The sequence below is a fragment of the Parambassis ranga genome, chromosome 14 (assembly GCF_900634625.1).
Source record: "Parambassis ranga chromosome 14, fParRan2.1, whole genome shotgun sequence".
Classification (NCBI taxonomy): Eukaryota; Metazoa; Chordata; class Actinopteri; family Ambassidae; genus Parambassis; species Parambassis ranga.
Window position 1 is genome coordinate 10,698,163 of NC_041034.1, and position 12,578 is coordinate 10,710,740.

Here is a 12,578-nt window from a genome sequence, read left to right on the forward strand (position 1 = left end):
TGAGACAATGATATTACCATGCTTTATTACCAAGCTGAAGCATGAATTAATTACACAATTATTTATGGAAATAAGAAGCCACACAGATGTAAGTGGAACAGCTTGGACCAAAGATCTAACCTAAGGTTTCATTTTAAAAATGCCAGGCAATACACAAGAATGTCTGTACCACTACCAGTCACTGTTTAGCAGAATCTTGAAGGCATTTACTCACATTACTGTGTTACATTACTGTGTTACTACACATTTTATAAAAACATTATTTCTGTCCAGACCAATATGCACAATTGTTCAATGATATATATGAAGCATCACAAATAAGGCTTAAGACTGCAAAGAATTGTTGTTTTTCTGATAAAATCTCCTCATTCTCATTTCAGTTTTTACAGCAAAACTCAAGGTTCTGCTAACACAGTGAATACGGACTGGGTCGCAACAAGAAACAATCACATAGTGAGAGCCAGTGTGGTTATACAAATACTGCTGCTATAGGCTTTGATTGGACTATAAGGGAAACACTACGGAATTATTTACTTGTCCTCTGTTGTCGCGTATACATGGAAGAAGACGTGCAAAAGCACACAGGCATGTGTTGTGCACATATATTTCTAAACCACAGTAGATTTGTCACCATTACACTCTAAAGATGGGCATAAATGCACCCTACTCTGTGTTTGCTTGAATATAAAGAATACTGTTTTCTGAGAACAGTTAGAGGTGTGTTTATAGGAGATGTTTATATATCAATCCACCTGTTTCATATAAAGGTCCTGCATTTTCCTATTGGTTTTTGACAGAAACTATAATAACATGTGCAGATGCTAGACAAATAACAATAAAAGCAAGTAACTTTGTATATCTTTATGGGTTGTAACAGCATGTCATACACACTGTTAACCCCTGGCTAAGACACATGAAGCTTCCGACAAAATTGTTCTGACAATTTTGTAAAAATGTGCTACATTTACCCAAAGCATTTCTGAAACTAACTCCTGAGAGCAGAAGATTAACTGCTGAAAAGTAACTTTCCTTATCTTTTTTTGTCTACCGCTATGTGCAATGGGTCAACCACAGATTTTCAGTTAAATAAAACTGCCCGGTGCTGCTGGATATGAGGTTCATGAGAACAGTCTGACTGAAATTGCTAGTCATAAAACTGAAAAAGTTAGAGCCGAAGCAGAACATGCAGCTCTGTAGAGTAGCAGTCTTTGTGGATCTGAGACTGAGAGTCATTAATTTCATGTTCATTTGCTAATTAATCAAAATATTAGTGTAGCTTTGAGCCCTTTTTATTGTCCAGTGTGGTTTATATGTGACAAGAACTCTGACTTCTTCTTCTATTTCATGTGTTTTAGGTAATTTACTCTGATCAGTCAGGAAGTGCAAACAGTTAGAGCTGAAGCAAAACATGCAGCTCTGTAGAGTAGCAGTCTTTGTGGATCTGAGACTGAGAGTCACTAATTTCATGTTAATTTGCTAATTAATCAAAATATTAGTGTAGCTTTGAGCCCTTTTTATTGTCCAGTGTGGTTTATATTTCTCACCTGACAAGATTAGGTACCTTAATTAAAAGCAGTTTCATTCCCCTGGTAGCTCCTCCTAAGGGTCAGAACATGCACCCAAGCTTAATGATAGTATTACTAGAGAAATTCCACATGGCATAGGAAATTGGAGTTAAGGCACATACAACCTTAATCAATAGATGACGCTCAGACGAGAGACAGCAAAGAACTGCTGAAGGGAAAGACATGGTAAAGCACATGCTTGAGTGAGGGGTTGAACGTGGGATGGAGCTGCGTATATCATCCTATAAGAACAGATGGAGCCTGAGGTTCTCATCTGTTGGGTTAGTTATTTTTCAGTGCGTTAAATGAGATTCCCAGAGGACTAGCATTCAAGTTAGAAACCCAGAGACATCAGAGTAAGTGTTCTGTATTACAACAACAAAAAAACAAAAAAAACAAAAACTCCAGTAGCCTACTTAGGTTTACTTTGAGGCACTTTCTTGTCTCACTGAGAACATGCCTCATTATGTGCCAGAGTGTTATGTTATTGGAAGATAAATTGTACTAATAACTAAACAAAACTATAGCTCAACAACTTCTCTTTGTGCTGTCAGAGCGATCAGGGTGAATGCACGAGACAGTAAAAAGAGAAAATTACTCACCCACTGGAGGGAATGAATGGAAATAAAGGGAGTTAAGATAAACAAGAGAATTTAACGCTTTTCACACTAAAGAAATCCGACTTGAAATTCTTGTTTTACTGGCTTCATAAGCTCAAAAAAACTATTTTAGTTATACCCCAAATAAACTCCTCTTCACCAGTGACGGAAAGTGGCTGGATGACATTTCTTTTGTTATGCAGAAGAGAAAAGAGGGGGAAAAAACATTTCTGCATTTCGTAATTCTCGACTTCTGTCACATTCACTTGTATTCACCCTCTGTGCTTTGTTTGATAGAGATATTTTATTCATTTCCAGGGGATAATTGGGGATTATCAGCTCTCAGCTGGCATTTTGATGGCTTTTAAAGAACACTGATTTGCTCTGAGACAACCAATAGAACCTTTCTAAGTTTAGTTTTATTATGAGCTTTCTGATGTAAGGAAATGAGGGAACTATTGGGAAAACATTAATACGATTGAAGCGAGGTGTCTTCAAGAAAACTCTTCAAGTCCAGGCGCCTTGCTTCAATCGTCTCAACGAATATGACCTAGATGACTGAGAATCTTCATCAACTATTGTGAAAACACAAAAAATGCATAAGAATTGACCACAAATTAAAAAAAGTTATCCATGCGAGTGAATCCATGTTTATATATTATGCAAACTACGATCTTAGATTTGTGTTTTCATTAGACTGTGTTGTAATTATTTTATTGTTATGTCAGGTTGCTCTGTTTATTCTACAATAAAGCATCAGCCTGTGACAGCAGGGTCAGACAAGAGGTCGAAGCACAGTGCTGCAATATGTCAACTCTGACAGACTAACTAGTTGCCTGGGTGTTCTCACACCATAAACATTTCCTTCACTCTAAATAGATTGCCTGAATAAGAAAATAGACAAAGGTGCAAGCATGGGAGTCTCTTTTTTTACTTTTCATAATCAAATGTTTTAAAAATCACATAAAATACAATTTATAATAGATTATTTGTGTTTTCTTGCAGGATCTGCTTGCAGAACTTGCAGGAAAATACAAGCATGGACTGCAATAGATGCAGAAATTAAAGAGCCAAGTCTGCAAACATGGGTGACAAAGGGAAGTGGGTAGCATTCCTGTTCAACACTGGCACCCTAGCATACCCTTTTTCAACACTTTGTACTCTGCTGTTATTATTGTTTGTAATTGTAGTCATCATTAACAACAGTGCTTGGGGGGAGCTGTGGCTCAGGTGGTTGTCCACTAAACATAAGACTTATGTTTCTAAGCCCCAACACTGGCTGTATGCCAATGTGTCCCTGGGCAAGACACTTAAACCTTAGGCTTCTTGAGGTACAAACACTTTAAGTACTTTTGAGTAGGTAGAAAAAAAGCACTATAGAAATTTACCGCTTCATTACTACAGTGCTTACATATATTATTCTGAGTTACTGCTAACACCGCCACACTTGACTTGCCAGTTCCCTCCCTATGGTAAATTTAATATGTTGAGCTTGTAATGGTGTTTAGATTTCTTTTTCTTTCTCTCTCTCAGATGCACTCTCACCTACTAAATTCTGGCACTACATTGGCACTGTGTGCTGCTGGTGGGTGTTATTTACCATTACTTATTTGGAGGTGCAAGGCTTTATATAAATTAGCAACACAAAATCATGTATAGTGAAATAATATGTAGCCCCAGGAGGCTGGTGCCACTGAATATAGCCCATCAACTTCAACATTAATTCAACATTAAATAAGCAGTCATGAGTAGATATTTTGAACATCATATAATGTCCCTGCTTTATTTAGTTCGGTTGTTAAAGTAGCATTTGGCTGGTCGTGCCTCTCACTATGTCATTTGAGTATAAGGTGGGTGAGTGATTGAGTAAAGCCTCATACTTCTGCTGTAGCTATCCCACCGTACACCCCCTTACACTATTAAACATCATACACTATTCATCACCATTCAGTCTGTGGCCCATTGTGTACAATCCTGACAAGTTATAAAAACCCATTTTTATCCTGCACAATGGTTCACTCAATTTGTCTCTCCCTCACTCACTCAAGCTCCCACTCCTGACAGTCTAAAAAATGTTGTATTTTCAGAAAGTTTAATGTTTGGTGGCTGTTCCCTTCTTCGCTGCACTTGTTCTTTGTGTCCATCAACTACTTCTTCAAAAGAAACACTGCACTTGGTAGTAATGAGGAAACTCTGAGACACATAAAAGCAAAGGTGAAAGAAGTAACAACAATCATTGCACATTTGTGATTTTTGGAACAGGTCAAGCCTCTCCTGAAAATAAGGGGAGTAATAATGACCCCCAACTGTGAGGCAACTTTACCTCCTGCCTTGTTTTGACATCTGTTCCCAGTGTGGCCACAAAGGCCTTTGCACACCAAGTTTGCCTGTATAGTTTGCCTGAAATTGTCAAAAGTTTGAAAGAAAGAAAGAAAGAAAAAAAGCTTTAAAAGCTGACCTTGTGTAACCACAATAACAACAAGGCTATTGTAGTTATAGAACAAAAAATGTATAGCAATTAAAATTTTGACTGACAGTTTTGGTGGATAAAGTCATTAGAGGACAAGCCATCTTTAATCAATCATTTGTGCCGTTTGTGACACAGAGGAAATACGGCTATGAACTCTTTCCTTAACATGACACCATCTACCATTCATAATTAAACAATGTGAGATATAAATAGCTTCAAAAAATGTAGGAACACAAAAAATCCCTGTCACCACAATAGGACTGACAATTTAAAATTGGATCTGTCACAATTTAATTGGAATGTCTGGTTGTCTCATTGTACTAAATTAAGTTGGGTGTTCTCAAAAATTGAGCTATTAGTCTTCACATATATGAAACAAGGCAACAATCTGAAGAGACAACATTCCTGTAAAACAGTGCCAGGTTATCCACCTTTACACATACTTCACAAAAGGCCAGCCTCTGTACAGCAATGGTTCCTATCATACAGTACCTGTATAATGCAGCAAACATGTTTTCCCTCAAACTATAGAGCCCACACCTCTTGCAGAGAGACAAGAGATATTTGAACAAGGATGTGGAACATAAATGGTTAATCTTCACCACATAAGGTCATCACATTTTTAAATCCATGCCACCTCTGTGGTGATAGTATCTTATGTTGTCCTATAAGTTTTTCACTGTACTTTTGACAATGTGGCCACATGGATTAGCTTAGGCAGCTCAACTACAAGTTTAAAAACAAATCTACTTGGTTGAGGATTGTAGGTGTTTCCCATGCACTTCGTTGCATAATCACAAGAGGGCACTTTCATAAAGTATGGATGTTTTCAGTCACAACAATGTTTTGTTTTTTTTTGCTTTTTTCTTCAAGCTGACAAAAACAGAAAGTATAAGGATTATCTTTTGCCAGATGGTTACAATGTGAAAGCAAAATAAGTTACACTCTTTGTCAGATTTAACAGCACTACAATAAAATGGTCTCTCAGGGCTCTGACTGGTTTGTAGTCAGACATTCTGTACAACATGCCCAGATTTTAATAATACATTGCCTCTGAAAATCACAGTCGCTCAAAGAGATAACACTGTGCTCTGTGCCAAACTGAGCAGTGAATGTGCCTAAATGAACAAGTGCTGAATGTGTGAATGTGTATTAACACTAGTTTTGCACATCCCCTTGAGGTCAGCAGATATACACACACACACACAAATAACCTCATGAAGTTAGTGCTCTACAACACTTCTAGCGCACATCAAAAAAGCAGAAAACAGAGCCCTGGAAAACCAGACATTTTCTTGATTATTACTTAATTGTAAATTGTGAGATTAATTTCATTTTTCTGTCAAGAACATCAGGATGTGATTGGAAGCTACAACGACGCTAACTGGTCAAAAGCTATTCATTTCATCCTCGTCATTCTTCTGGGACGGCTGAATGAAGTAATCACAGTGATGTTATAGTCTGTCAGAAATCCTTGAGATTTCCATGACTCCCTGGGGATGTGATGCCGCCCTAATCAAATGGAGCAATACACCAAGGTCCCCTTACACTTTGATAAAACACTGACAGAATACTGATAGAAAATGTCCTATTTAGATGGCAGTCACTCTTCTAAGCCCTAATATAAGGTGTAAAGGTCATACACAGAATATGAGTGTAAAATTATCAATCATCTAAATGCAGTGTGTGGTCCACAGGGAGATTTTATAATAAATGAAGGGGAGAGCTCATTATATGTGAAGGAGAGATAAAGGGAAGGAAAAGTGGGGAAGTTGTTTGGATAACAGCATTTATCCTAAGTTATTTAAACAGCTAATAACTTTCTCTGCACTTAGCATGACTGTATCTTTTTCTTTTAATGGCTACCTTTATCAAACATTAACATCAACAGTTTTTTTTTTCATTTTAATTCCCTGCAAAAACATTTGCCAAATTATCAGATTCTTCTTATCCTGGGCCCCACGATTACATATGCACAAAGATGTAGCCTTTGGTTAGAAGATTGAAACAAATTTCCCAGTTTATTTTTTTGATCTATGCTAATTGGATACAGCTATCTGAATCTATCTTTTTCAAAGCTGCAGACAAATGGTTTAATTTTCTTTGAGGAATTAATTTATGCTTTACAAATTCAGTGTTGCGACATAATGTCTTACAGGAATAATATTGCTTGTCTGTAATAAAAAGGGTAAACATTTACTGCTGCATTAACATCAAATTAGCCCAAATTGCCCATTATTTCTGTAATATTTTATTTTATCTCTTCATTGCTGTGCAAGTATGACAGCTTCCGAGACAAATAACCTCAAGTAATCAATTCAAATATTTCAGTTTCATCTTTGTTTTGTCTGTTAAGTGTGCATTGAACAAGAAAATTTTACGTTTAGCACACATTTAAAGCATTTGAAAATCCAGATTTGTGCATCACACTGCAGGAATTGTTTCTGTAGGTGCGGAATAAAGTTTAAGAGATGAAGTGAAAGATCAGGTCAGGTGAATGTCTTTAATAAAAAGGACTGTAAAAGCTGTGGATGCTTGAAATTAATTAGTAAGAAAATATTTCTCTCAAACATTAATTAATGTCTCAGTTTTGTTTGGGTTTCTGTGTTCCCTTGGTATCATTCCTCCTGGATGATTTAGAACTCATGTAATATGGAAATAAATGAGTCATTGGTCTGTGTTTTGTTGGTAAGCTTTAAACAGAAGGACTAAATAATGACAAGCACTGCAAAGATAGCTGCTTTGCATGAGGTTTTTTAACCACAAAGTTGCAAAGCTTCGCATATGACTCACTTGTCTGTGTGACTTCCTGTAAAGATAGGTCATCCTGTTCTCCGTCTCACAGTCTCTTCCTTGCTCTTTAACCTCAGTCGATAGTGTACTGTTTGCTTCTGTGCTGAATCCTGCAATGGATTCATTGTAATGTGGTTGTTAGGGAAGTGGAATATGGCTGGAAATGCACTGGGAACAACATTCTCTCTTCTACTACTTCTTGCCTCTGTAATTCAAGGTAATCCTGGACATCTAAATCGTTGCTCATATCATAATGTACCTGTGAAGATGGGACATTCAGGCATGGGGGTTAAAATGTGCAGTGGCTCTGATGTGACAAGCTGCTTCAGTATAATGCTACGATTTTGATCTGCCTGCATCCCGGCAAACTGCAGTCTGTATTATCAACTTCAAAGAATAAGTGATTTTGTCTCCTCACTTTTTCTCGCTTCTAAAGCTATCTGATGTGTCTGACAGGAGAGCAGAATGGTGAGGTGATCCATTATGAAACGATGGAAGCTGCAGTGGGCCAGAACATTACCTTACCCTGCATTGTAAAAAAACACACTGATCTGAAGATTGTCAGTATTGAATGGAGTAAGAAAAAGAAAGAAAAGGACAATGAAAACATCAAGTTGGCTGTCTACAGCATATCTCATGGACATTATTACTTCTGGCCAAATGTCACCGTCCTGACTGAGAAAAACAATGCAAACACATTGACCGGCACCCGTCTACATCTGCCCAGCATGACGAAATGGGACAGTGGCATTTATGTGTGTGACATAACAACTTTTCCTCTTGGCTCCATTAGGGCTGAAACACAACTAGCAATAAGAGATGGCAAGTACTCGACGGAACTGTAATGTACAATATCTTTCTGTCTTATTGTCCATTAATATGTAGATATCCTCATATCAAAATTAAAATTAATCACACATTCTCTCTCCAGATGACATTGAAATAAATTGCAATGTCAACAGCACCGTTAAGGTCCATGATGGAGAAAATGTGACGATTCACTGCAGACTGTTTCCGAATACATGGTACAGGTGGACAAAGGTAAAGGGGGACAAAAAAAACATCTGTTATGGAGCTCACTCCTGCAATATTCCAGTGAATTTCACTTCATTCTGCGAACATCAATACCATTCTATTAACTGTGACATCAAAATGACAAAAACATCTTTTCAATATGAAAGGTATTTATGCGCTACATAATCTTGTTTTGCCCCAGGACAAGGAGCAGGTGTCTGAGAGTGAATCTCTGGAGCTCTGGCGGGTCACAGATGCCAATGCAGGGGTTTATACACTGACTGTCAACACAGGAAACAAAAGTCTGCATAAAGACTTTATCATCGCGGTGCTAACAGCAACCACAAGCTTACCGACAGGTGAGCCTCTTCGCTGCTATCTGCCTCTTTATGTCGTACCAATTTCATCTTTTCCTCAGGGCTGGATTAACAATCTAGTAGAGGGCCCAAGAGACTGAATGACTTAATAAACTGCACTGGACCAGAAAGCTGATACTTGAACTTTTGTTATTATAGTGTAGCTCACTCAATTTTAATTTTTAATTAGCTGTAAGGAATAAAAAAAGAGAGATTCAAAGAATGTTGAGGCTGCCAGCCATGTTATGAGAATGTACCAGTAACTAGGAATAAATTGGGAACTGCTAAACTTAAAAAGAAAAATGAAACTCTCAATTATTTTCTCCAAATCTACTGCCTCATGGGACAAGAACTAAACACTGATAAAATAACATTCACAGATTTAATGAAAGCCAAACTATGTGAAGTCTGGTGTGTTGTTGAAAATGACCTCTGTGTACATCCAAAAAGGCAAATACAAGCCACACAGACAGAAGAAGCAGCTTCCTGCTCTTCATCTACTTTCAAACCACAAAGACATGCTTAGCAGAGTCTCATGACATGGGGTGAGAGCGCAACCTGTTGGACAGACTGGAGTAGTACAGCATAGAGTTGTTCTCTCACTATTTCACTGGATTTAATGTGCATATAATTTGCTCAAATTTAGCATAATTTCAGTCCCCTGGTTGTGTCTCATTAGACATGTAAATTAAAATATCCATGTGTGTGTACTGGAGAAGAAAAAAAATTAATTTGCAATTCATGCCCACATCTTTGCCTCAGGAATCTGCACCCATGGCTTCAGTCTGAATGATTTTACTTATATTGATTATGCGGGTGCTCATGAATGCCAAGCCTGTCCATGTTTTAATGATGTACCACTGCACTGGGTATTTTAAAGTTTTGTGAAACATCACTTTTAATTCCTGCTCTCTCATTTCATTCAAGAATTCAGAAGTTCATTAAAGTATGTTGTTTTTGGGATGTTTGTACAAAACTAAAATTTTAAAATGAAGCTACATTAGGTGGTGTTTGTGTGTACCAGACTATATCTAAATTCCAACTTTCATCCTATTGAAAACTACTTTTGAAAAAGGATTACATCACAGGGATAGGACAAGGCTGTAAGATCCAGGTGACTGCAATGTGACTCCTAAATTTTTACTGACTAACACCATGTCATGTTATGATTCTCAGCAAGAAATTCATATTCCCCTGCATATCAGACAATGCCATAAATACGTTAACAAGAGTGCTCTGGAGTTCAAATAATGTGTGTATGTACCATACTAGTGCTGTTACTGACTGCCTGTTTCTCTGTTTTTACACTTTCAGATGGTGTCACAGTGTCTCCAGAGAGTTTGACAAAATCAGCGGGCAGCAGATTTATTACATCACCAACCTCTGGGTCTTTAACCCATGTCGACAGGACCATGAATAGTACCAATGATCCAAAGACCAGTAATGTTACCCTCACTTCTGCAGGGCTTATAACCCCTTCTACAAATGCTACGCACACCAACGTGTCTCCATCCACTGCCACACACTCTGACCGCTATCATCCACTCAACTCTACTCCATCTAGTTATGGTAGTACAGTCTTCAAAGCAGCACAGGAAATGGCCAGTGATGACAAGAGGAATGAGTCCAAGCTATACACACTGCAACCAGAGGACAATTCATCACTAAAGCCAGAGGAACCCAGCACCCCAGGAAGCATTTCACAAAGCCCTACTCTGACTGTTGGGACGACTGTGAACGTTACTGAAGATAAAGGTAATAATGGTGAGGGCTTTGAATGTCATTTCAAAATATGTCCAAATACAAAAATTGTATATATGCTGCCAGTCTTCTAGCTTAGACTGTATACATGGCTTGTTAGTGCTGCTATTAGACTGTCTGTGGCGTGGTGTTTGCCCTGGAGACTGCCAATAGTAGGTAGCATCCATGGCTAAGTTTCTAAAGAAAGGTCATAGGGCTGGAAAGTAAACAATGAAACTGTTTGAAAACATCAAACAACTACCCACAACAGAGCCCAATGACCTAAAGGCAAAAACCTGAAAAGCCACAGGTGAGTATAAACCACAGTTTTTGCCCTCACCATCTGCATCTTCATCACACATGGAGCCTGCACTCACAGTTTTCTCAGCCTCAGGCAGGATACCTTTTTTTTTGAGGTAGACTCATTAAAAGGAGTGTTTTCTGTTGGTGCAGGGGGGATCGCAAAACAAACTGTTCTGCCTCGAGGAAAAAAGTTTCACATCGTGGCTTTGCATTTATTTGTTAAGAGTCATCTTGGTTTCGCCACAGGACACACACATGATCAATGTGTTACAATTATTTTGTAACTATTGCTGACCAACAAAAATCCCATTTGCCCTCCCTGCAATCTGCTTCTTAGATACCAAGAGGAGTCATATGTTGCTGGTGTCAATCGTTCTTGTACTCGTATTGATTGCTGTGGCTGGCTGCTTCTACAGAAGACACTTGATCAAGAAGAGGTAAAACTCCCACCAACAGTCCATTTAGCCCTACACATTGTATATGCATGGTCATGTAAAGACATGTGACCAAAGACCTGTGACATCTGCATGCTTTCTAATATATAACCAACCACCACTCAATATTTGTGCTTTCACTCTTCCTCTTTAGGATGGACCTACCACCTTCGTTCAAACCCCCACCACCTCCAGTCAAGTATACAGCTGCAAGACACAATGAGGTCTACACAGGGCCATACCCAATAGCAAGGTGCAACTCAGATGCAGAATTTATGAGATATGAAACAATTGTTTAAGATGTGACATGCGTCTTAAACACCAGGTGCTATAACTATAAAAAAACAAGATTTTCAAATGATTTTAACAACTGTGACATGGCAAAACTTAACAAAAAGACAAATTCATATTCAGAAAACCCTAGAATCCACTGATGTTTTGTCAGCTGAGAAATTAGTACAAATGGCACAGTTGTGTAAAGACGGGTTTTGGAGCAGCACGATGTCGCCATGCAAACACACGCACACCAAACCACATTCTGCACTCATTACAACAACATGGAACCAGTTAAAAGTGTATCGGTGGCAGTGCTAAGCTAGCTGCCTGCCAAATGATGTCAAATGATTATTTGTTTTTTAAAAAAACAATGAAATATCTTAATCTTTGTATTTGATAAGTTGCCTTTATGTCATCTCTTTCTATATATATATTTATCACTCTATATCACCTCAATTATTTGACAATTTACACAGCATCCTAACTTCTTACACACATAAAATTGGAAAAATGATTTCAGTGTTATTATTTGTTGTTGTTGTGTTGTTTTATTTGCTTAAACTGTCAGAACCTAGTGGTGTTTTTTGCTTGTTGTACTGTTGTAAATAAATCTTTTCTAAACTAACACACTAGTATGGAGCAATATATGCAGTATAGCATTCAGTATGGCTTATTGAATGTATTTCAAAGCTACTAGAATTGCGGCTTCTTTCCTCTACACCTGTTCAGATTTCCTGCCAGAAGGCCAGTGACTTCCTCTAATGTAGCTTGAGTGTACTACTTAATGTAGTCGTGTCAATTGACATATGGGTCAATATCAAAGGCCGGTGTTGTCCACAGGCACCACAGAGTGATGCAGGTTTTCTCACAGAGAAGATAAAACCACAAACCACATATGCTTAATGGCTAACAAACATATTAACCACTTGATGCCATCAAAGACAAACACACACACTCACAGGAAATAGGTTTTAAAAATAGAGCTTTTTAAAATAATATGTTTGTAATGATTTGTATAGGTTGTTCTG

At 37.9% G+C, this 12,578-nt stretch overlaps 1 protein-coding gene across 1 annotated transcript; it reads left to right on the forward strand.

Annotated features, from left to right (window-relative positions):
* Nucleotides 1-7,464: 7,464 nt before the first annotated feature.
* On the forward strand, nt 7,465-11,619 carry LOC114446007 (T-cell surface protein tactile). Its single transcript, XM_028421388.1, has 7 exons — nt 7,465-7,644; nt 7,884-8,249; nt 8,359-8,468; nt 8,644-8,800; nt 10,112-10,552; nt 11,178-11,277; nt 11,429-11,619. The coding sequence occupies exons 1-7, from the start codon at nt 7,557-7,559 to the stop codon at nt 11,571-11,573; spliced, it is 1,407 nt and encodes a 468-aa protein (XP_028277189.1). The 5' UTR covers nt 7,465-7,556; the 3' UTR covers nt 11,574-11,619.
* Nucleotides 11,620-12,578: the final 959 nt, after the last annotated feature.

Bases quoted from the DNA above. Each gene is read 5' to 3' on its own strand.
- LOC114446007 (XM_028421388.1), top strand. From the start codon at position 7,557: ATGTGGTTGTTAGGGAAGTGGAATATGGCTGGAAATGCACTGGGAACA. The intron at 7,645-7,883 runs GTAATCCTGGAC...TGTGTCTGACAG, and splicing joins TCTTGCCTCTGTAATTCAAG to GAGAGCAGAATGGTGAGGTG. The intron at 8,801-10,111 runs GTGAGCCTCTTC...TTACACTTTCAG, and splicing joins AACCACAAGCTTACCGACAG to ATGGTGTCACAGTGTCTCCA.